Source organism: Lissotriton helveticus, chromosome 2_2 (genome assembly GCF_964261635.1).
Source record: "Lissotriton helveticus chromosome 2_2, aLisHel1.1, whole genome shotgun sequence".
Classification (NCBI taxonomy): Eukaryota; Metazoa; Chordata; class Amphibia; order Caudata; family Salamandridae; genus Lissotriton; species Lissotriton helveticus.
Genome location: NC_136060.1, coordinates 187,526,089 through 187,550,649, shown reverse-complemented (window position 1 = coordinate 187,550,649; position 24,561 = coordinate 187,526,089). Strand labels below are relative to the sequence as shown.

The 24,561-nt window shown below is 42.7% G+C and overlaps 1 protein-coding gene across 1 annotated transcript in view; it reads right to left on the bottom strand.

Moving 5' to 3' along the window:
• RFC1 (replication factor C subunit 1) overlaps positions 1 to 12,862 on the bottom strand; it is a 711,111-nt gene extending 698,249 nt beyond the window's left edge. Inside the window, exon 1 of the mRNA XM_078678327.1 lies at positions 12,738 to 12,862. Coding sequence (XP_078534453.1) covers positions 12,738 to 12,740 — 3 coding nt within the window. The 5' untranslated portion in view covers positions 12,741 to 12,862. The remainder of the gene's footprint in view (positions 1 to 12,737) is intronic.
• Between the last annotated feature and the right edge of the window lie 11,699 nt (positions 12,863 to 24,561).

Here is a 24,561-nt window from a genome sequence, read left to right as displayed (position 1 = left end):
TATGTTTATCCCTTAAGTTCTGTTACCATGGATTCTTAGAATCCTGTTGTGTTCTCCGAGTGCATTCCACAGAGGGATCACTCTGGCTTGGACCACGACATGATCTGATGTTTGTACCTGTACTGCTTGCCCTAATAAATCACTCTTGAACTACTACCTTGCTTCCCGAGGATTTCTACATAAATTTACTGGCGACGATGCGTGCTCAACATCTGTGATCTCCTTGGGACCTGCAAGCTATTTACTTTTAAGAAGTGAGAGAAGGCTCCTGTAATGTAATGTATACTAGTGCTGCGTCATACGGCGCGTGGAACATCTCGAGCATGGAGAGTACCACGCGACGTGTGACGATAGAAATAGATCTCGTGAACATAATGTATTATTGTATTAATGTATTTACACCCGTGCATGGACGTTGGTTGATCTACGGTTGGTATTATACAGTTGGCTTACCGCTGATCAGACGCTCCGCTGCCGGGTGGAGTTTGACTTATGGAATAAATCCTGTTTCTGGATACATCTCTGCTTCCGCTTATTGCTTACTACATTTTGGCGACGCTGGGGATCTAACTCCACCCCTTTTTCCCACGCAAAGAGGAAATTTCATTAATTTATTCGGATAATTCGTCTTCCTATTGGTCATACGAAGGAGCTCTGCAGCATGATAAGCTCTCAATGCGCATAATTCTCCAATAGGGACACTGAGGTTCAAACGACCCCACGGATTCGCTACTTCTCCGTTTTCTTTAAAACGAGTCTCACCCATTGGTCAAATACGAAAGCGCAATTTGATTGGATAAGCGCTCATCAAAACAAACCAAGAGGTAAACGTATTTACCGTCGGACGAACAAGGTACTGTTTATCTCTCCTTTGGTGGGGCCTTTTTGTTTAAAAACAACGTTATTTTAAATTTGAGACGCGTGTCCTTTCAGCGATACGCACGCTATTTATATACATTACTGTTCAACAGCATCATTCAAACGAGAATAAGTTATTCTCTGTACCCGTTACAATGCACGCATGGATGCTTTCTGTCATTGCGCATAATTGAACATTTTAACCGGCGTATTTCTGCTGCGATACGCACGCTCATACAACGATACTCATATCTGCTGCATGTCAGTTCTGGGACACGCACGCTGCGTGTCATTACTACAAATTACTACATACTGTTCATTTCCGAATTAATACTGCAAACTACTTCATACTGTTCATTTCAGAACTAATACTGTTCTTTACAGGATTAATTAGACTTTGTATTTACAAACTTATAATTTTCTGGTTATTGCTGAAATACGTACACTGAGATTTAAGGTTATTCGTATTTATACATTCAAATTAGTAATTGATCTTCAACATGTCTGACACTCAATGGCAGCAAATCACACAACCGCCGCCTTTCCTGAGCAAACCAGGCACACCTAACATTATTTGGTCAGAGTGGTTTGACTTGTTTGAGAATCATTTGGTGGCCATTGACGCAAACGGTTATTCTGCGCAACGAAAATTCGCATTACTGTTTGGTTGCTTGGGCCAGGCTGGTCAACAAATTTTTAAAAGTGTGGTTCCTATTGCTCCTCCTGTCTCTCAAGATGAAAGTGGAGATAATATATGGAATGTATATATCGAAGCTATTGCCAGACTTAAAAAACAATTTTGTGATGAACCTAATGTTATGCATGAGAGACACAATTTTTATTCTAGGAAACAGAAGGAGGAAGAAAAGGTGGAAGAATATATTGCTGCGCTCAGGGTTCTAGCTATTACTTGTGATTTTGAACCTTCTCCAGATAAATTTATAAGAGATCAGTTTGTGTTCAATTGTAATTCTAGGAAAATTAAACAAAGGATTCTTGGATGTAAAAACCCATCCTTGAATGAAGTCATCGACCTGGCTCTCAGCATTGAACGATCTACTTTAACCAGTAAGGTAGTAATGGAACCTTCTAAACAAGGAATTAATGCTTTGGATTACTCAGATTCAGACCAGGAAGGCGCTGTTTGCGCTATTAATCCTAAAAACAAGAGTTTTAACAAAAATTTTCAAAAGAAAAAAAGTACTTTATGTTACAGATGTGGTTCAAGGGACCATTTAGCAAATGCTACAAATTGTCCGGCTGTTAAAAAACGTTGTTCAATTTGCAAAAAAATAGGACACTTTCAAGGTGTTTGTAGATTTGCAAAGAAAAATCCTAATATTAATTGCATTGAGGTGGATGAATGTGCAAATTCTTTTAGAAATATTATTGTAACTCTTGATGCTAATGGTGATGTGGAATCTATTAAGGGTCCTTTATGTTCAGCCATTATTGATAATGTTCATTTACAGGTGATGGCGGATTCGGGATCGCCTTATACCATTCTCAGAGATTCCACTTTTTATGAGAAATGGGACAAAAGAGTTGTATTAGTAGAATCTGATGTTAATCCAAGAGCATTCGGAGAAAAGGATATTAACATGTTAGGTTATTTTGAAGGTTTAGTTCAGTGCTTGGGAAGAGAAACAGTCACAAAAATGTATGCAGCTGAGAAAGGTAAAAACATTGTAGGTTGGAAAGATTTAGCCTTGATGGGACTTTATTTAGTTCCTGGTGATGAAAATCCCATCAAAGTTGGAGATTTACCTAAATTTAAAACGAGTTCTGATAAAACGACTATAGCAAACAGAGAGTTCTAAGGTAGCAAACATAGAGAGTTCTAATGTGAATATTCAGGACATGGTATCGGAATTTAAACCTGTGTTTGAAGAAAAAATTGGAAGCGTGAAAGGATTTGAACATAAAATCAGGTTAATTCCAGGGGCTCAACCAGTCACACACAAAGTCAGTGCTGTGCCATTAAGTGTTAGAACGGAATTAAAAGCAATGTTAGATGATTTATGTAAACAGGGTGTCATTTCCCCTGTTAATTCTTCACAATGGGTTGCGCCCATCGTGGTCATCCGAAAAAAGACAAATAAAATTAGGATGTGTGCGGATTTACGCTCCTTGAATAAGAACATTATTATCGACTGCCATCCTTTACCGAGAATTCACGAATTGCTGGCTAACATTGGTCGAGCAAAATGGTTCTCATTGATAGATCTGAGGTCAGCGTATCACCAGGTGGCTTTGTCAAAGGAGTCACAAGAACTCACCTCTTTTATTACTCCTTTTGGAGCGTTCAAATTTATGCGTCTACCTTTTGGGTTGGCGTCTGCAGGTAGTGTGTTTCAAAAGTTGATGGATGAATTATTCCAGGGAATTGAAGGTGTCCAGGCTTACTTGGATGACATTTTAATTTTTGCAGAAACCCTACACGAACATAACAAAATACTTTAAAAAGTTTTATCAATTTTAATGTCTAGAAATATGACAGTTAATAAGGAAAAGTGTAAAATTGCAGTAAATGAGATTGTATATTTGGGGCATACTGTCTCAGATAAAGGTATTACTCCCAAAGTCTCTGTGGTTAGGGCTATTGAAGATGCAAACCCCCCCCAGATAAAGACGCCCTGCGATCGTTTCTTGGGCTGGCAGAATATTACGCCAGGTTTGTGCAATCTTATTCGCAGTTGGTAGAGCCATTGAGACAGCTTTTAAGAAAAGGGGTGACTTTTATTTGGACTGAGGAATTAAATAAAGTTTTTAGTGAGGTTAAGAAAATGATTGTTTCTGCAAAAGCCATTCATGCATTTAGGGAAGATGCCATCTCCACGATTACAGTAGATGCTAGTATTTCTGGTTTAGGAGCAGTTCTTACCCAGAAAGTGAACGGTCAGGAACAAACTGTCGCATTCGCTTCAAGAGCACTGAAAGAGTTTGAACAAAGATACAGTACGATAGAGAGGGAAGCGTTGGCTTGTTCTTGGGCTGTTCATAAATTTAAAATGTATATTTGGGGAAGGAAATTCGAGCTAGTGACCGATCACAAACCTTTGATTTATATTTTTACCAAGTCCAGTCCATCTTTATCAGCTCGACTTATGAGATTAGTTTCAAAATTACAAGAGTTCAACTTTACAATCAGGCATATAGTAGGTGGAAAAAATTTCCGTGCTGATTGTTTATCCAGAATGGCTATGTCCAATGATGATGAAGAGGATTCTGTTGAGGAAGATGTAGAATGTGTTACATTAATAGATGCTGTTAATGAAGTTAGCACTATCATTTCAGAAGATGACTGGAGAAATAGTACTAAAGAGGATGGCGTTTTGTTGAAGGTCATAGTATTTTCAACTCAACGTTGGCCTGAACCAAGGAATTTGAGTGGAGAATTACGAAGTTTTGCTCAGGTGGCTGATCAACTTTTTGTGGAGAATGATATTGTTCGCAAAGGTGAGAAATGTGTTCCTCCTTTTAGATTGAGAGAATCAATCATTAATCTAGCACACCAGGGGCATTTAGGGATAACAAAGACAGCTATGCGAATTAAGCAAAACTATTGTTGGCCGTCTCTGGATACTCAGGTCAAGAATTTGATTGATTCTTGTCCTGAGTGCTTGTTGTCAGATAAGCATTGGCGTACAATGAAAATGCCATTGCATCCCACAGAATTTCCGGATTCCCCTTGGGAAAAAGTGGCTGTAGATTTTTCGGGACCATATTCTGTTCTCCAACAAGAGAATAAATATGTGATCCTTTTAGTTGACTATTTTTCGAAATGGTTATACTTTGATTTTGTCAAGTCTCCAGATTCAAATTCCACCATTACTTTTCTGAAGAAAGTTTTTGATCTGGAAGGAACTCCAAAGTACATAGTTACAGATAACGGTACACATTTTGTGTCTGATAAGATGCATTCATTCTTGGAAAGTTTAGATATCAAACAACTCAAAGTTGCTTTATATTCGCCATCTTCAAATGGTTTAGTGGAGTGGGGAAATAGAGTAATTAAAGAGGGTGTCCAGACTGCAGTCTCTTGTGGTTATAAGGTGGGGGAATTTGTTACTCGGAAAGTATGGCATTACAACACGTCCCCTCACTGCATAACAGGTGTATCCCCTTTTTCCCTGTTAAGAGGAAGAGAAAATCGTTCTATTTTGTTTCCATCATGGTTACATAGAGATTCTGTAAAGAGACCATTTGAGTCTCAGTCAATCAGAAATATGGTTCGCGCAAATCAAGATCAAATGAAATTGAATTTTGACAAGGGCTTAAATAGTAGTTTTACTGATGTTACTGTGGGTGATTGGGTGTTGATTAAAAGTCCTGGGAAAGTAACGAAAGGTCATTCGAAATTTGATACACCTGTTCAAGTGTTGAAAGTTAGTAAAGGGTCTGCTTTTCTTAACAAAAGAGGTTGGTGGAATAAACGCCAGTTAGTGAAGATCACGGATCGTCAAGCTGAGATTATCAAAGGTAAAGTGAACTCCGACATGTCTGAAAACTTAGACTGGTCCTTTTGGATTAAGGAACCCCAATTAATGGGAGATTCTAATCGTCCTGATGAAGCATGTTCAGTCAGACATGAGTTGGTAGTTCCACGTCATTTCGATGAACCTCGTTCTAGAGAACGGAGTGTAGAGGTTCAAAATTCTGTTGATAGTCAAAAAATTTCTTCTTTTGGTAGATGTATTAAAATGCCAGAAAGATATAATGAATTTGTGAAATTCTAGATATTTTCTGACTTGGTTTTGTTTGTTGTTATAAGGGGGAAGGTGGTGTAATGTAATGTATACTAGTGCTGCGTCATACGGCGCGTGGAACATCTCGAGCATGGAGAGTACCACGCGACGTGTGACGATAGAAATAGATCTCGTGAACATAATGTATTATTGTATGAATGTATTTACACCCGTGCATGGACGTTGGTTGATCTACGGTTGGTATTATACAGTTGGCTTACCGCTGATCAGACGCTCCGCTGCCGGGTGGAGTTTGACTTATGGAATAAATCCTGTTTCTGGATACATCTCTGCTTCCGCTTATTGCTTACTACAGCTCCGTTCCCCGTCACAGTTCCTCAACTCCTGCTACTGACTCTGTGTCATTTTGAGGACCATCATTTCTTATTCGACAAACTATAACCTTCTACCACCGACCACTGACTTCTTCAAAACCGAGACATTGTCAAAACTACGACATCATCAAAACCGTAAGACTTTCATGTTCATGTCTGTGTGTTTGACTTTATGTCCTTCTACCTAACGAAGGTGGCATTCTTCAGTTTTTATTCGGATTTTATTTCGAGACTTTTTCCATATTTTGTTGTTATATTCACGACATTTAGGGCCTCTCCATTCTGTCTCGACCGTTGACTGTCTTATTTAAACAATATTACTCCGGGCAGTTCGAGCCTTACCTTCCGTGTCCGAGTCTCTGTGCTCCGACATTCTTATTCTCGATGGAAGCGTCAGTGCAGCGCGTAGTACATCATCACGTTGCTGGGTTGCTGGAGCGTCAGTGCAGCGTGTAGTACATCATCACGTTGCTACGTTACTTAGTGCTGTCTTACAACTGGATGAAAGTTTGGACAGTCTAGATTGGTTACTTTCAATTGTGCTTTGTGACGTCCACGTTGCTTAGCGACGAATTCTCCGTGTTCATCGCTGATGCACACAGCTCACGTTGCTCAGCGACGAATTCTCCGTGTTCATCGCTGATGCGCACAGCTTACGTTTTCGTTTCCTGTTCAACTTATAGCACACCTCTTACGAAATACTTATCACTGCTCCACGTTGTTGATCTGTTCACCGCTGGTGCGCACAGCTTTCATCTGGTCATATACATTTCAGCAAATTACAGCAAGTGTGATACAGTGTTTATTTTTTGTGCATACAGCTTCAAGCTTCAAGTTTTTGATGAACTTATCACGTGTCATCTCCAACCATCGCTGATGTGCACAGCCTTTTTACTTCTGTTTCTTTTTGCTGTTTTGCTCGACATTCCTTTTATTTACTTATAGTGTTTTGTTTCTAACGTTCTTTCAAGTTATGTCTACCCAGCAATCTGTTAATCCACCTCCAGCCTTTTTGGAAACTCCTGGTGAACCTCCAATTAGATGGGAAATTTGGCATGATGCTTTTGAAAATTATTTAGGGGCGATTGGAGCATCTAGATTTCGCCCTGAAAGAAAAAAGTGCCTACTTTTACATTCTCTGGGCTTTGAAGGCAGGTCTGTCTTTAAGCATCTCCCAGATTTACCTGTTACAGTAGGTGTTGTGTCTGACGAATATATTGACACTGTGCAGAAACTAAAGATTCGTTTTGACAAACAACCTAACCTAATGGTTCGTAGACACACTTTCTTTAAGAGAAAACAAGCTGATTCGGAAGATATTGATACTTATATTTCTATCTTGCGGAGATTAGCGTCTGAATGTAAATTCGAAAACTTTAATGAACAGCTCATCAGGGATCAATTTGTTTGTCATTGTAAGGATAAAAACACTAGGCAAAAGTTGTTAGCCATGAGTGATCCTTCCCTAGATGACACTATTAAGTTAGCTAAGAGCGTAGAAACGTCCATGGTTTCTCTTAAAGAACTAGAAGACAAAGTAGTTGAACCTATAAACGCTTTAAGTTTGAATTCTTCTTCCAGATTCAATAAAAAGAAATCCATGTCTAACTTTACTAGAGGGAAGGTTTTGAATAAGGCAGAGTCTTCGTCCTATTCTCAAGTGTGTATAAGGTGTGGTAATCCCCAACACCAAAAGGGTTCTACTTGTCCTGCTTCCAGTGTGGTTTGCAATTACTGCAAAAAGGTGGGACACTTTGCAAAAGTTTGTTTAAAGTTGAAAAACAAGAAGAATTTCAATAAACCTGTTGTTGGTGTTGTTGATTCTGATTCTTCTGAAGGGCCTATCATTGAAGGTGATCCTGACTCCTGTGTCGACCCTATTATTGATATTGCTGTTGGCGATAAGATTTTGAAACTTCTGGTCGACTCTGGTGCAAAAATCACTATGATAGATAAAGAACTTTTTGACAATACATGGCATGGTGCACAACCTCTTCTTCCTCCAGACCGTGCTCCTGTGTCCTACGAAGGAAGGAAAATTAGTCTTCTTGGTTTTTTTGAAGACATCTTATGTTTTCAAGGGAGGAAGATTAAAGGGAAAATCTATGTTGCGATTAAGGGGCTCAATATTTTGGGCTGGTTCCATCAGGGTCTCTTCGGTATGACACTTAAGCCTGGTGCGAAGGAACAAGTTTTTATTGCTACCTGCTCTGATTATTTACAAATGCTTAAATGCAAGTTTCCTTCTGTTTTTAGTTCCAGTTTGGGTAAAATAAAAGGGTTCAAACACAAGATTATTGTTAAAGAGGGGTCAACACCTGTTAAACATAAACTTCGGAGTGTGCCCTTCAGCGTCAGAGATGATTTGAAGAAAGAACTTGAGATGTTGTGTGAGAATGGTGTGATAGAACCTGCAGAGTCTTCTCTTTGGCTTTCGCTTCTAGTCGTAGCTCGTAAGAGAGATAACAAACTTAGGGTCTGTGTTGATCTTCGCTCTGTCAACAAAGTAATCTGGGTGGATTCTCATCCTCTTCCCAGGATTAATGATCTTTTTGCGGCTACCAAAGGAGCAACGTTTTTCACTAAACTAGATTTAGCTAGTGCCTACCACCAGGTCGAGCTGCATCCTGATTCCCGTCACTTGACTGCTTTTGTCTCTCCTTTGGGCACCTTTCAGTATCGACGTATGCCTTTTGGCCTAGCTTCGGCCGCGTCGGTTTTTCAGAGAGTTATGAGTACTATCCTGGAAGGTGTTAAGGGAGTGACAGTTTTTCAAGATGACGTTTTGATTTTTTGCAAGGATGTTTCTTCTCATGATTCGGTCCTTGACAATGTTCTAAGTTTGTTTTGAGATCATGGTGTAGTCTTGAAATTGGAGAAGTGTAAGTTTATGTGTACTGAAGTTGAGTATCTTGATCACATTCTGACACAAGACGGAATAAAACCTAGACCTGGACTTTTGGATGCTATTTCTAAAGCTCCAATCCCGTCTGACAAAACTGGGGTCAAGTCTCTTCTAGGTATTTGTGAATACTACTCCAGGTTTATTCCTCATTACGCGACCATTGTACGTCCTATTAGTAACCTGTTGAAAAAGGGAGTGAAGTTTATTTGGTGCGAAGAATGCGTTAAGGCTTTTGAAGAAGTGAAACTGTCTCTGACGTCTGATTCTGTCCTTAAACCCTTTGACCCTGCTTTGCCGTGCTGTTTGACTGTTGATGCGAGTCGTGTTGGTCTTGGTGTCACCTTAACATAAAGTGAGGGTGGTGTTGAAAGAACTATCAGCTTTGCATCCAGGGTTTTGAGATCTGCTGAGATTCAATACTCCGTGATAGAGAAAGAGCTTTTGGCTTGTACATGGGCTATTGAGAAGTTTAGACCGTTCATTTGGTGAAAGCGTTTCTTACTTCAAACGGATCACAAACCTTTGGTTAACATTTTGGGTGGTAGTCTTACTAAATGTTGCACACCCAGAATTTTGAGGATGGTAACCAGGCTTTTGCAATACCATTTTGATGTTGTGTATATTGCTGGAGGGAAAAATGTAAGGGCAGATTTTTTGTCCCGGTTTCCGCCTGCTGTGTGTGATGATGATGTTGATATCTCTTTTTCCAATCTCATTGAAGAGGACTGTGATGATTGTTTAGTTGCTTGTGTAGACATCCCAGGACTACAAGTTTGTTCTGAAGTGGAGTGGAGAAAAGCTTTTGAACAAGATAGTGTTCTTCAGGATGTTTGTAATTTTGTTAAGGTGGGTTGGCCGCGTGAGAAGGTCTTGTCCTCTTCTCTTCAACCCTTTTCTAAGGTAGGCCATGAGATCTCCATTGAGGATGGTATTTTACTTCGCAATGATAAGATTATTCCTCCTTTTGCATTTAGAAAAGATATCATTGTGAAGGCTCATGAGGGTCATCTGGGTTGTACACTTACTAAACGCAGAATTCGTGAAATGTTCTGGTGGCCCGCTATGGATTCGGATATCGATCTTTTTGTTGCGGACTGTTGTATCTGTAAATCTTCAGATAAGAGTCTCAAGACTTGGGTTCCTCCTCTTATGCCGGTTGAGTGCCCGGATCGTCCCTGGGCTAAACTGGGTATTGATATCATGGGACCTTATTCTGTGCTGAGTGGTTGTTCAAAGTTTATTTTAGTCTTGGTTGATTATGCTTCTAAGTGGCCGGAGTTTAAGTTGATAAAAGATGCTGATACTAAAAGTGTCATTGAATTCTTGTGTGACGTTTGGAGTAGGGAAGGTTTTCCTGAAGTGTTGGTTTCCGACAATGGGAAGCAATTTGTGAGCCATGAGTTTGTTGACTTTTTAACCAATTCAGGTGTTAAGCATGTCAAGAGTTCTCTTTATCATCCTCAAGGGAATGGTCTTGTCAAGAGGATGAACAGAGTTGTTGGCGACTGTGTGAAGTGGGCTAGGAGTAGTAATGTTGAGGTCAGCAAAGCATTGAAGAGCATGTTTTGGTTTTATAGGACCACCCCTCACTCCTCCACTAAGGTCTCTCCTTTTGAGTTAATGAGAGGTCGTAAGCCTAGCACTTCGTTTTGTCCTGGGTGGATGTCTAAGTGGATGAAGTCTAGCTCTGATGTCTCGAGTCTCATGTCCATTGTAAAGAGTAATGTTCTGCATGCTCAGTCCAAGCAAAAGGAACATTTTGATGTAAGGAAAGGTACGAAAGAGAGCGTTTTGGAAGTTGGGGACTGTGTGAGGATTAGGAAGTCTGTCCATGTCAGCAAAGGGGAAAGCAAGTTTGGGCCCCCTGTAAAAGTAGTTAAGGTTGTGGAAAATGCTGTACAAATTGAGGGAGGTTTCTGGTGGAATCTGAACAGAGTTGCTAAAGTTGTTAGTAACACTTCTGTTGTCTCAAAATCATCTTCAACTTCACCTGTCTCTAAAAAGTCTTCCACTAATTCTTTCTCCACCAAAGCTTCGTCCACTGACTTAGGTGTCAGGAAGAGTTTCTCGCATTGTTAATAGACCTTTGAGGTTTAGAGAGTAATATTTCTGTTTCTGTTGGTTTCTCTTTTGCTTTCTTTGTTTTTTTATTATTATTTTTTGTTATTTTATTCTTCTGAGAAAAGGAGGTGATGTAGTATTCTATGTATTTCTTGTCTTTGATATTGTATTTCTATTTATGTTTATCCCTTAAGTTCTGTTACCATGGATTCTTAGAATCCTGTTGTGTTCTCCGAGTGCATTCCACAGAGGGATCACTCTGGCTTGGACCACGACATGATCTGATGTTTGTACCTGTACTGCTTGCCCTAATAAATCACTCTTGAACTACTACCTTGCTTCCCGAGGATTTCTACAACATGCTAATTCTACCAACAGTAACATGAACTATTAGGGTCCCAATCGGCAGAAAGCCCCAGTCCCATTCAATTGAGATTAGATAGCACCTAGATTGTGGGGGAAATCGGAGCATCAGCACTTTATCCTACTTTCTCTCGGATAAAATCGATTGCTACCCGAAAGCTAATCAACTGAGGGAATCCTATGTGTGGATTTGCACTACTTGGAGAGCCGCCAGGAAAAACAATTGTGTGAGTCTGCTTTCACGCATTGTGAGGGCTCACGCATAAAGTTCTAACAGAAGTGAAAACGAAATTACCTATGGAAATCCTACCAAAGCTACAGCGTGTTGCTTCCTATCGACACCTGTAATGGCTTTCAGATCGCACGCTCGACCTTGAGTCCAGCATAACTTGAGAGATGCAGATCTTTGTAACGTGTGCTCGGGCTTGAAAGACGTTTGAAATTACTCAATTTTCATCGTGACGGGGGCCTACTTAATTCTCGTAACATTCAATACATTCTAGCGTGCCACGAGCCCTTGAGTAAGACAGGCTACACATAAAGAAAGAAACACAAATTTGGAAGCACAGCAAACTCTTAAAACAAATATGAGAGGCTGGTTATATCACATGCGCAGTCACTTCACCCACAATGGATTGCTACCAAGTAGCCTGAGGCCACGTGTGCATGCAACAGACTAAAAGCCAACTGTGACCACTTTCCCGTAATTGTAAATACTTGTATCCTGCTCCTTGCCCAGAAAATCTTCTTCCATCGCTCTAAGATATCGACTATTCGAGATGCAAGTAGGTTAACGAGTTCTGTTGCTTTCTTTGCATTTGCAAGTTACAGTGCTGTTTTTCCATTATAAAATACATGTACTTAACTTAGGGATATATTTAGCACTTCTTGTACATGATGAGGTCGATTACACTGACACCAAAAACAGAGTGGTGTGAACAACTGACGCGTGACAACTACTGATCTTGGCACTGCATCACCCACATATTTAGCAAAGGTGACAACATTGAGGAGCCCTGTGCAAGATGGGATATTCGGAACAAAGGTTCAAACTCATATTCACATTTTAAGAAAATGATCCCTGCAATATGTCAGAGTTCAGTTGCCAGCCGAGACGGGCTGACACTAGCCATAAGATTGCGCTTCATTGCATGTCACTAACTAACTTCAAAGATCGAGTTCTCAGTGTCTGGATAAAATCACACTCGAGTCATCTGATCATGTAATTTGCACGTCTGATGCAAAACCATCAGATCCACCAGCAGTGTGCGCTCTGCACACCAATACATTCCTTACAACCTCCGTCCACAACTGCGTGAATTACAAGAATCAAAACTAGGGGTAATCAACGGGTGTTACAAATGCACGAGCCTCTTGCAACGTTCTGGGCTCAGCTGCCGTTGCCGTGAACCCCATTCACGATCTAAAAACGGGGTTTCCCCAGGAGTTAAATCCGTAGCCTCTTACCATGCTCAGAATTTCCTTTTCCAGGCACTCTGGTTTATGTACGAGGGTATTTTCGCTCTCTCCAGCTTGGCGCCAACGAGCGTCCAGGCGCGCGCGAATGACGTTTAGACTCCCGAGCAGCAATCGGAGAGTTAGAATAGGAAATGTTTGTTTACACGTTAACGAAACACTAGACTGCGCAGTGTAGATAAGTCATGGGCGCTACCATTATAGGGCCAGGCAAAACGTGATTGACTTATACTTTTTCCTCTGTGGAAGCCATGTTAGGGTCATGCAACGGTCACGCTTTAATCAAGACAGGGCTACTTTTAGTGGATATTGGATGTCCCTAGCCGGTGTTCCGGGTCTTTATTATTGGGATGTTTTTCCTGGCTAGTTCATGGACGAGATATTTAGCAACTGTATTATAGGAAACCGCAAGCAATGACGAGAGTGTAAATATGCGTTTTAGGTCTACGGTCAACCAGGGCTGTCAGTCCGCACGCTTCCAAGTAACAGAGCAATTATTAAAGAGCAATTTCCACTGACTTCTCTGAACGCCGGTGCTGAGGACATCCAGAGTGCAATATAAAGGTTAATACGTTCCGAAGGTACACAGTAGAAGTTTCAGAAGAACCATCATTATATATTTCGTCTTCTTCTACTAAAGAAAGCAAAATGAGACTTACAACAAAGTAAAATATAAAACGTAATCAATAAGATGAATGGGATGAAGTTAGCTTCTTATTAGGGCCATGAAGTTAGCCTCTTATTCGGCCAGCAACAGCTTAAATAATTCAGCTAACTCAGTTTTTCTGGACTGCACATTGCCACACTATGAATGTCTTGTTTTTCAACTACAATACATACCACTATTTTTTTTTAATTTAATGCGGTTTTATATAGCACGAACATTACCCGAAGGTGTCAGAGCGCTTTACATAAGAACCAGTTGCGATACATAAGGACTCAGGATTACGTGCCAACATTTTAGAAGAGAAAAGTGGGAAGGATAGAGAGAATATATTTATCTCGTTGACTTCTATTGCGGCTGGCATTAGGTCTATTGCTATGTATGGGACTTGCAGGTGTGCTGCAGGTGTGCTGCTGTAGGATCGGATATCAGAAATACAGACACACAGCATTCCATTACCTGTCAGGAGTACGGAGAAAGCGCTACAGCAGGCAGAGAGATCGTGACAAAAAACATGGTGCACTGGCTGCAGGAGCAGGTTACTGGCAGTGCATAATCCGAGTCACTCAAAACAAGTCCCTGCCGTCTGAACCCCGCAGAGGAATCAGGTTTTTGTATGCCGGAGACTAGCCTTGAAATCCGTAGTCTCCCACCTCAACCGGGAGGGTCAGGGCAGGAGTCGGGGGTACACACGTGTGGACGGCATCCACCCACTTCTTTCACAGAGTGAACACCGTACATCCTGCCAAGATTTTGGGCCCCACTGAATAATGTGCTGAACTCGCCCCGGTGTATTTTCCAAACATGTTGTCTGCTTTCCTTCTGCAACAAGTAACCAGGGTAAAGCCAAGTTAATCTCCACGTTGAATTTACATTTTGCATACCACCAAATTTGTTTTGTGGATAATTGTCAGCATTTAACCACCTTAGTAACCACCACCACTTTAGTAACACCCAATCAGGCATTTTGTTATGTTGTATTCAGTTCAGTTTAGCCTCAGCTGTGTCTGTGTTCCAAATACTTAAAGGATATATAATTCAATAACAATGTTTTCCAAGGACAAGAACAGAGTTGTGGCATTCAGTGATTATATTTGGGTCTCTGTCCACTTCCTTCAGGAACATAATGCCCTTCTGAATAAAGTCCTTGGTGTGTTGAGGACAGTTGATAATTTCATAACTTTCCTTTGGTGAAAGTATTTTCTCCTCAGACCTGGTCACAAGCCTCTCATCTTCCTTCTTTCAAAAACGGGACACACGATGCACCTTGAGACCCTATAGGATTTTAGCAAGATTACTTGAATTCAATTTTAGTTTGGAATGTATGCCAACTAGGAGCAAATGCAGAGATGACTCTCAGTCTGATTCGATGAGAGTTTATTTCCGGATGAGTGTGTGGAAGATGCTGTCGGTGATGCTCTTGAGTATGCTGGGAAGTTTGTGGATAAAGATTCTTCAATATAAGGCTTGTCATAGGATGATGTTCTGAAACAATTGCAGACATTTCAGGTGGGTAAATGGCCCTAGAGAGGGATTTTTGCATGTGGATTTACAAGTCTTCTGGACAGATAAAATGATATTTGTAATGTGTAAATAGAGTTCTTATGATAGATCAGTTTGTGCCTCTGTGTAAGCATGGCAGAATTGTTAACTTATCCACAAGGGTCCCTTGAGTGAATGCTATACTGAAACAATGTGGGGACTATGTGTTGGTGGACTTTCATGGACAATAGTGTTTCTAGTCTTGTGAAAAACTGCCATTGCTCCCACTCCTTTTCCTGAAGATCCTTGCTGCCATATAGCTTCAGATATTCTGGGTAGGGTGTATATATTTTGATTAAGACTGATACAAATGAAGTGTTGCATTTTCTGCCATAATGATTCTATAGAAAAGGTTTCTCTCTTACCATCACCTCCAATAATGGAGTGCAATTCTCTTCGCACAAGAGGAGGCAATTTTTATGTTCCTATGATATTTCCCAAGCACACACCTTTGTACTCACCACAAAGCAATGGATTAGTGGAAAGAATAATAGATAGGGAGGAAGTCCAACTTGCCATTGCCAGCAGACTTGAAGTGCTAAAGTTTTGGCAGGGAAAACTCTGTATCAGTGTACTCTGCATTTAACTAAAGAGTTTCCACCTTTTGAATTGCCACACAATAGCACTGCCTGTGCTCTTTTAAGTCCTGCTTGGTTATTTAAATTCAGAGAGAGGAAAGTTAGTACTTACATTCCTGATATTGCGCTAAAAAAGGTTTGCGGCTGTCAGAAAATGATGAGAGAACGGGACAAAAGAAATAGTTGCGTGAAGTAAAGCAGCATTTATGTTGACAATGTTGTCAAAGTAAAAAATCCTAGGTCCATCTTCAAGGGGTTGTCTAAGTTTTCTGGTCCCAAAAGAGTCCTTTGCAAGACATGCGCAGCATTTTAAACTTGGAGATGGTAAATGGTGAAATATAAGTACAGCTTTTAAATGTTTTCAAAGATTTGCTTATTTGAAAGAGTGTATCAGGGCCTGTGAAGTTTTTGATGCATCCATACCAATCCATAACAACAGTATCTGCCTTCCCACTCGTGCCAAGCTGAAGCAGTTACGAACAATGTCCATGACCAGGAAGAAGATCTTATTCCTCAAGAATCACACAATGCCAAATTTGCTACTACTGGACAATCTTTTTATTTGAGTGATAGCACAAGATTATGCAAAGACTGGTCATCTCAAAGGTTACTTTTGAAAGCTGAATTTGTTTATATTAGAGGAGGAGATATGTTGTATTTTTCACTATTCTTGGCTTACCTATGTTAGTTGTTTCTTCATTCTAATCCTGTCCCTGTGCTCTTTTCTCCTTGTCTCATGCATTCCCTGCATTCCTACTGTCATCACATTCAACTTGAGTCCACTGTTTGACTTATGAACTGTCTCCACCCGGGGACTGCAATCAAGGACCTTTCTTGATGTCCTGTTCGGAACCTCTTTATTTCAACACAGTACAAACATTTTTAAACTAAAGATCACAATACATCACCTAAACCAGTTAGGAAAAATAGAAAGATATAAATGAGCAAAAAGACAACAAGATCATTAAAATAAGGTCATTAAAATAAGGTCCTTACCTTATTTACTTACCAGATATGAATTTTTGAAAGCTGTAAAGTGCCATTGAAAATAACAGTTACACCAAGAGGGCCATCCTACTCAATATTTTTACCTCTGGACTTATTTTCAGAAACGGAAGTCAAAATCTTCCGGCGGGGTAAGGCCCAAGGCAATGGTGGTGAGGTTCCATCAAAGTCAGAGAGAAACAAACCATAATTTGTGGCTGCTGAGGATGCTTTGTTGGTCAGATGGATTTGCCATGTTACTCCAAACCAGGGTTTTACCTTCGGATTTAGTTACTTTTTTGGAAGTCTAAGGGCCAGATTACGAGTTTGGCAGACAGGGTTACTCCATTACAGATGTGAACGATAACCTGTCCACTGTGTTACACTTCCATTTTCTCCTTTGGAACTTGTAATACGTGGACGGGATACCCGTCATGTTTGTGACGGAGTTTCCCATCCGCCAAACTCGCAATCAGGTCCTAAATCATCCAGTGGTTACATAGGTAGCCGTAGCCAGGCAGGACACCACCAGCCTGGATAGTTTTTTGTGGGGTCCAAGTGAACCTGTTAGAAGCATGGCAAAAATCTCAGAGCTGGATAAGAATGATTTTGTAGCCTGCCTAGAGTGTGCCCCACCTGAGCAAACCTCACTACCTTGTCCGGTCCTTCATAGGTTGAGAAAATGACTCATTTCCATTTTCCCAGCCCTGCCAAGTAACGCACATCAGGGGGTTATAGAATATAATTAAGCATTAACAGCCAGCAATCTTCAACGTGCTCTGAGCTGCTGCCTCAGGCAATTATCAGGCCAATAAATATTTGGTATGCCCTAGTGGCTCAGCCTACAAGCAGCTCGGTGGCCCACAGACTGCTCTGAAGATGTTGTCTGGCTCAGCCTGGCATTCACTGGGGAGGCACTTCTAGTTGGCAAAAGTGAGTCCAGCCGAACACTGATCTCATCCTGCATGGAATGGGGGTAGTGTCAGAGTGTGGGGTTGAGGTCAAAAGTCATGGTTAAAAGGACAAATTATTCAGTAACTAGCTTGTTGATCTTTCAAGTTGGGGTAATTGCATAAAAAAGAACACACACCTCAAATGAAAGAAAAATGCAAGCTAAAGTAATCAGAAGGAAATGCATTCTTCTACATTATAAAACCTCCATTAACAAATTGCTGCAGTTGTCGATGCGTAACCAGAGAGAAACGCAATTGCATCTTGTTTGCCACAGTTTGCCACTGTGAGGACTAGTGACTTGTTTATTTATAAGGCTACGAGGTCCCAGCCTGCAACTGAGAAAGCACAGTGAATATGCAAGTTATTATTTTAAAATTCTATTATACACTGTCGCGATCACACAACTCTGGAGCAATATTTACGTTCTTTCACCCTACAAAACACCACAAACTGGTACATGCTGATCTGGATGGCAGAGTTTGCATACAACAATGCGGACCACACTACGTTAGGTTGTTCCCCTTTCTTTTGTCTCTATGGACACCATCCAAACATGCTCCCATTTGAATGGCCGGTAGTTTCCAGACTTCTAAGCATCCACGAACATCACACACATCTCAGAGCGTTATTGATTGATGCCAGACAACATCTAGCCACGGCGCAAAATGCACAGAAACACTTCGCAGATAAGAAAAGAGCTATAGAACCCGTTTACCAGGTGGTGGACAAGGTATGGCTGGCCACTAAGAACCTACATCTCAAGGGGGTGGACAAGCTGAAACCCAGATACATTAGTCCCAATAGTGTTGAGGAAGTAATAAACCCTGTGGCCATGAGGTTGTCCTTGCCCCGTTCATAGCACATACACCCTGTATTCCACGTATCCCTGCTCCAGCCCTGTCCCGCGAGCATGAGGTTGCGAGAGCGACCCCTCCCTCTGGAGATCGACGGTCAGGAGGATGAGTATGAGGTACGTGAGCTTTTGGACTCCCAACTGGGGAGGGGGCAGGTGCAGTATCTAGTGGATTGGAAAGGCTTTGGGGTGGAGAACAGCACCTGGGAGCCTGTACAGAACCTCCACTGCCCTGAATTGTTAGAACGCTTTCATGCAGCACATCCAGGTTAGCCAGGACGACCGCCGAGCTAGCGGTCCTTGAGAGGGGGTTCGGTCGCGATCACACAGCGTGGACAGGGAGGAAAGGCAGGAACTACTCCCACTCACAGAGTTCCCCTCCCCTGTGTGCATGATACCCTGTTTGGATGGAACAGGCGCCCAGTGCACTACACAACCCTGAAGCCCCTGGGATGCATCAGGAAAACATGGATCATGCATCTCCAAGTACTCAGCCCCTATAAAGCACCTCCTCTTCCGGGAGGAGGTGCTTGACAATCTTGGCTGTTTCGGATTTTCTCGAGAGCGGATGTGTGTTCCCCGCCGGAGTTGCTGTTTTCCCCGCTGATGGTCCTGCATTTCATCACGCTGCTTCGGGCAACGGACTTCTTGCATGAGCACGGCGTAGCTCTTTGAAGCGGCATTTCTGTTCACCTCACTCCAGACTCCTGGCACCGGAAGCCCCAGGTACTGTAAACACAGGTTGGAGAGGGGCGCCAGAGCGCTCCTCCCTCACCCGCGACTTTGTTGTTTTTTCCCCCCACGCTGGGGAAGACAGCGCCAACGTCCTGCATGCACTCTCGCTGTGGAATTTGAACAGCTTTTGATGCGCTTGCAGCTAAACCACCATTTGCCTGGTCGCATGCTAGTCCTCTCGCTGTGCCTCAGAACAGCAGCGAGGTGCAACTATTTTTGATTATCTGCTGGTTTCTTACCGCCTACTGGTTTCAAGCTGTGACTATTTCAACAGCGGTTGGGGAGCGCTCTTGTTTTGGTATTACTCGCCCATGACGTTCGGGCACAGTGACATGTCTATTTCACAGGATTCGGTACAAGTGCCGATAGTAGACTAAGGTGCTTTTTGTGTTGTTTTACTTGGAGCACGTATGATCCTGTTTTTTTCTTGAGGACTTCCTGAAGTCATGCTCTCTCCAGGATTGGTGATCACTGCCCGCTATATGAGCGTATTGCTGCAAAGTACACCGTGAGTGTATGAAAGAATATGTTTTGGTTGCCTGTGATTGACTGGTAATTCCTGTACTACCCCTCATACATCTCTCTCTTCTTTTATATGCACAAGTCCTTTGAGGAGTGATCGTTGACGACATCCCAAGCCCTAGACCAGACATAGGGAGACAAGGAGCCATCCCTGCAGCAGTGTTTGTTATTTTATCCACTTCCCTTTTCCCCGGGGTGCTCCCTTACATAGTAGTGTTCATTGCTCTGTGGGAGGTTGCACTCAGGGGAGTTGGGAGGCTCCTCAACAGCCATCGTCCCTGCTGACAGATATAAGAGGTTAGTGGCATTTTCTTTTCTTGCGCTGCTGACACATCCCGACATACACAGTCTGACACTCGAAGTATCGCACATTTGGCTGTAAAATGTCACACATTAGCACACTGAAACCATGCAAATACACATAAGCATTTTGAAAACATGGCAGCTATCCTTTCTTCTAACTGCTGTTAAAGTTCCTTCTGGGCAATCCTGTAGCCCTATATCCTCAGGACTGGCTTATAGACACCACGCTATTTTACTGCCAGGTCTCCTGGAGGGTCCAGTCCTCTGTGGTTAGCTCTTCGAGTCAAGAGCCCTTCTGATTTTTATGTCACTGAGGCAGTCAAACAAGATGCCATTAAATTAAATGAAAATATTTTTCTGAAGTTTAACTTAAATAAAACATTTCCCATAAAGAAATAAAGGGTCATATGCATGAACACATTTTCTCATAGACACAGAATAGGCAAAACCCTTTGATGCATCTGGTTTTAATATGCTTTAATAACTATTGAAAGTGATGCATAGAATTATTTGTCATTTAATTAAATATGTTTTTAAATGTCACATTCATTATTTCGTTCAGAAATGGTTGATAAAATATTTTAAAATTAGATAGTAAATATGCACACTTTTAATATTTTTGTAACATGATATTACATTTATTGACATTTTTAACTATTTTGAATAATTTTATTTAATTTAACAGTATTTCCTATAAGGTGTTTTTTTTTATCAACAATTTTTATTGCGTCAAACAACAAATATTTTGCAGAGCTCAGTGACCCAGAGGCAACCTGCCACATATAAGAAACAATAATCGTGTTGACGTTTATAAATTACACATTTGCAATCAACATAAATCGAAGATATATAAAGGACAAACCCTACCCTCCCCCAGTGCACTGTCAAAATAGCATCTCCCAAAAGTGTTGTTGGTTACCGCTGTGGTAGAAATTGAATATACAATGTGATAGGTACTACGTTGCATGGGCATATCCTGTAAGTGACGTATCTCTGCCACGGCTGAAACAGGCTCCAGAGGGAGGCCTCTGTAGATGGCCCACCATTTCCAAATCATGGTGTGTTTCAATGGACACCCCGAGCCCTAAAAACTGGGAGTTCCAGACCCATGTTAAAGTCCAGTCCGTTCTTCCAGGCCGTTAGCGAAGGTGGGGCTGTCGCTTTCCAGTTACAAGCAATGTCCCGTTTAGCAAGTATAAGTTCCAACAGCAGTAAGTGACGTTTATATAGCTTACCACTGATAGTCTCCATAACGTGTAGTAATGCTAATTTGGGTGTATAGGGGAGATCCCACCCCAAGACCTCCGACAAGCATGCAAACACTCTGTGCCAAAATTTTACAATCACATTACACTGCCATACTGTGTGGAGAAAGGTACCCTCTTCATAGCAACACCGCAGGCATAATGGGGAGGCTATCAGGCCGGCTCTCCACAGTCTGACACAAGTATAGTAGACCCTGTGCAGATAGTTGAATTGAATCAATCGAAGGCGCATAGCTATTGCGGCCTCTCTAGGAGAGTAGAGTGCCTCTGTCCAATCCTCTTTCTCAAAGAGGCCGAGATCTGCCTCCCATGTTCCCAGGAGTTTATCTAATGTGGTGGGGCTGTTTGGCACTAGAGACTGATACATTTTGGAGATTTTGTGGTCCTGTAAGTCACCCATAAATAATTTAGCATCTATGGGACCAAATTCTGGAAGGGATTCCAATCTTGTAATGTCGGGAAGGAGTGCGTGTCGAAACTGTAAGTATTTGTAAAATTGAGTTTTGGGCATGGTAAAATCCTGCTGGAGTTGTAGAAAAGACTTGAGGGTCACGCCTTTCATCACATCCCCAGAGGTAGAAATGCCGATCGCATCCCAGTGACAAAAGCCTGATAGACTAGCTAGCTGGGTCAATCTGCCATTCGACCACAGTCGACCACAGTCGATCCTGCCCCACCATCCTATCTTCTGTAGAGCCTGTTTACAGATCTGGAACACCACTCTGGTGGCCGAAGGGAGTGCTCGGTGCATCGGTGTAGCTTATAGGATAGTGTGTATGGAATGGGTCCCCATATGTCTCCGCACCAACAGATATACCCGGTCCGACCGGTCTCCATACCACCACTCATTCAAGATAAACAGATATGCTGCCATGTAATAGGATAAGATATCTGATGTGGCTAGTCCGCCAGTATAAGTCGATTGAAAGCACGTACGCAGTGCCACTCTAGGGGTCTTTCCAGCCCATTACAATTGGCCCAGAGCCTTGTTGACCTACCGGAACCACGAAGGAGAGATACGGAAAGGATGGTTTTGTAGTTGGTACAATAGTCGTGGTAAGGAAACCATTTTAAAAATGGCTAATCTACCAGGTAACGAGAGGGGCATGTGTGACCAGGTTTTTAACTCTTCCCAGATCCACAACCGCACCGACTGGATGTTCCGTTCCCGCGAGACAGTTGCGGAATCCGATAGAAAGACCCCTAGGTCACCTGTATCTCGGAGGCCCAAGGACAGGGGACGACTCTTGGACCTAGGAGCCACAAAGTAGATTTAGATTGGTTCATGAAAAGACCAGAGGTCTCTCCGAAGATCTCCATAATTCTGAGCAATCGGGGCGTGACTTGTTGATACCAGTTAGAAAGGAGAGGAGATCATCGGCGTAGAGAGCAGAACGATCAGACAGCCCCTGCGCCCACTCAAATCCTGTGGTCTGTGCATCGACTCTCACCCATGCCGCCAGGGGTTCCATGGCTAAGGCAAAAAGGAACGGGGACAGCGGGCACCCCTGTCGAGTTCCCCTGCCCACTGGAAACGTAGACGAGATGATGCCGCGATGCAGACTGCGCCAGTAATGTCGGTATATAGAAGCTTCAAATACGAGCGGAATCGTGGGCCCAAATTCAGTCAATCAAGGAGGGCAAAGAGGTACAGCCAACTGAGGGAATCGAATGCCTGATCCATATCAGCAAGTAGGAGTGCACCGGGTACATTGAGCCTCTGGAAAGTATTTATCGCAACGTGGGCTCGTCGAATATTGTGCCTTGTCGCATGCTGGGCCATAAAGCCTGCCTGGTCAGGGTGGACCACCGTGGCGATATGTAGCAAAAGCTGATTGGCAAATACCTTGGACTCTATATTAAGCAATGAGATGGGTCGATAGGAGGCATGGCGGTCCGGAGGTCGGCCCAGCTTGTGGAACACCACCACTTCAGCATGGCACCAATCACGTGGGAGATGGCCGCTCTCTCTTGCCTCCTCGATGGTGTTCAAGAAGTGGGGACCCAGTTTCGTAATGTATTTCTTATAAAATTCGCACGGCTACCCGTTGGGACCCGGCGCCTTGCCAGAGTTAAGGCCACACAGGGCCTCACCCAGTTCCTCAACTGTGAGTGGGCAATCCAGATCATCCTAGTGGTATCTGAAAAACATCGGGCGGAATAGCGTCCAAGAAGTGGTGGATCTGCGCCGGAGCGAAAGCCTTGTGAGGAGCATAAAGCACAGAATAATACTGTGCGAAGCTCTCGGCAAGAGTGAGGGGGATTGCTCATGGAGCCCCCATCGGGCCCCTCAATATCAGTGAGGACTAGGGGAGATCGAGTGCCCTGGCATAGGTGATGTAGCAATTTGCTGGATTTATCGCCCCATTGATAGATTCTGCTGAGTGTCGCCAACCACACCAAGCGGGCCTCGTCCATCAAGCAATCTGCATGTGTCTGTCTAGCGAGGCTTAGCTAGCGATGCGCCAGGGTCCCCTCTTCCCCTCTACTGGTCTGGTCCAGGCGATAAGGCGGGCCTCGGACGCCAGAAATTCTTTCTTCCGGGCACGGCACGCGGCGGAACAATACGAGATATCCACACCCCGTTTGGTAAGATATCGGCATCTCGTACCCTGTGTATTACTCCCAGGGGGCAAATAGATAATCAAGGCAAGAGAATGATTTGTGTACAGAGGAGAAGTATGTATAGCCCTGTTCTATGCCATGTAATGTAGCCAAGTGTCTAACCCGCCCATCCCTGCCACTAAAGAACTCAATTTCGTGCCAGGACAGGACACGGGCAAGCCGCCCTGCCGCCAGTGGTCTCGGGTCATATCCATCACATCGTCCCATTCACCACCAATAACAGTCACACCCAGAGGGATCTCTGTCCACAGAGTCCAGAGGCGTTCCATGAAGGACTAGGAAAGTGGGGGGGAGCATATACACAGCCTAATATCACTTGTTCCCCATAAATGGCCCCTTGGTTAACAACGTATCTACCCTGTGTATCTACCCAAGACCTGGTGTGTAGGTAGGGAATTCACCTATGGATAAGAATAGATACCTCTCTAGAGCCCCGAGTGAAGCCGGAGTGGAAGGCTTGTACTAAGCCATAGTGGAGAAGGCAAGGTGTCTTTGTACCTAGCAAGTGTGTTTCCTATAGCATCAGGCTGTCGGCTTCGTCGTGTTTAGCCTGTCGGAGGATAGCGCCCCTTTTGATCTTATCTAGTGCTCCCCGGACATTCCAGCTAACAATGCGAAGGCCGTCCTAGCGGGTCGCTGACTAATCATTGGAAAGGACATTTACAGAATCCATAAAGTCAAGGTGTATCACGGAGAGCAGCCAGCCAGGGGCTCTAACTTTGCAACTTGGACCAGACAGTATATTGGTAGATACAGTGGACAGCAGTTTGGCATAATTACATTGCAGAAA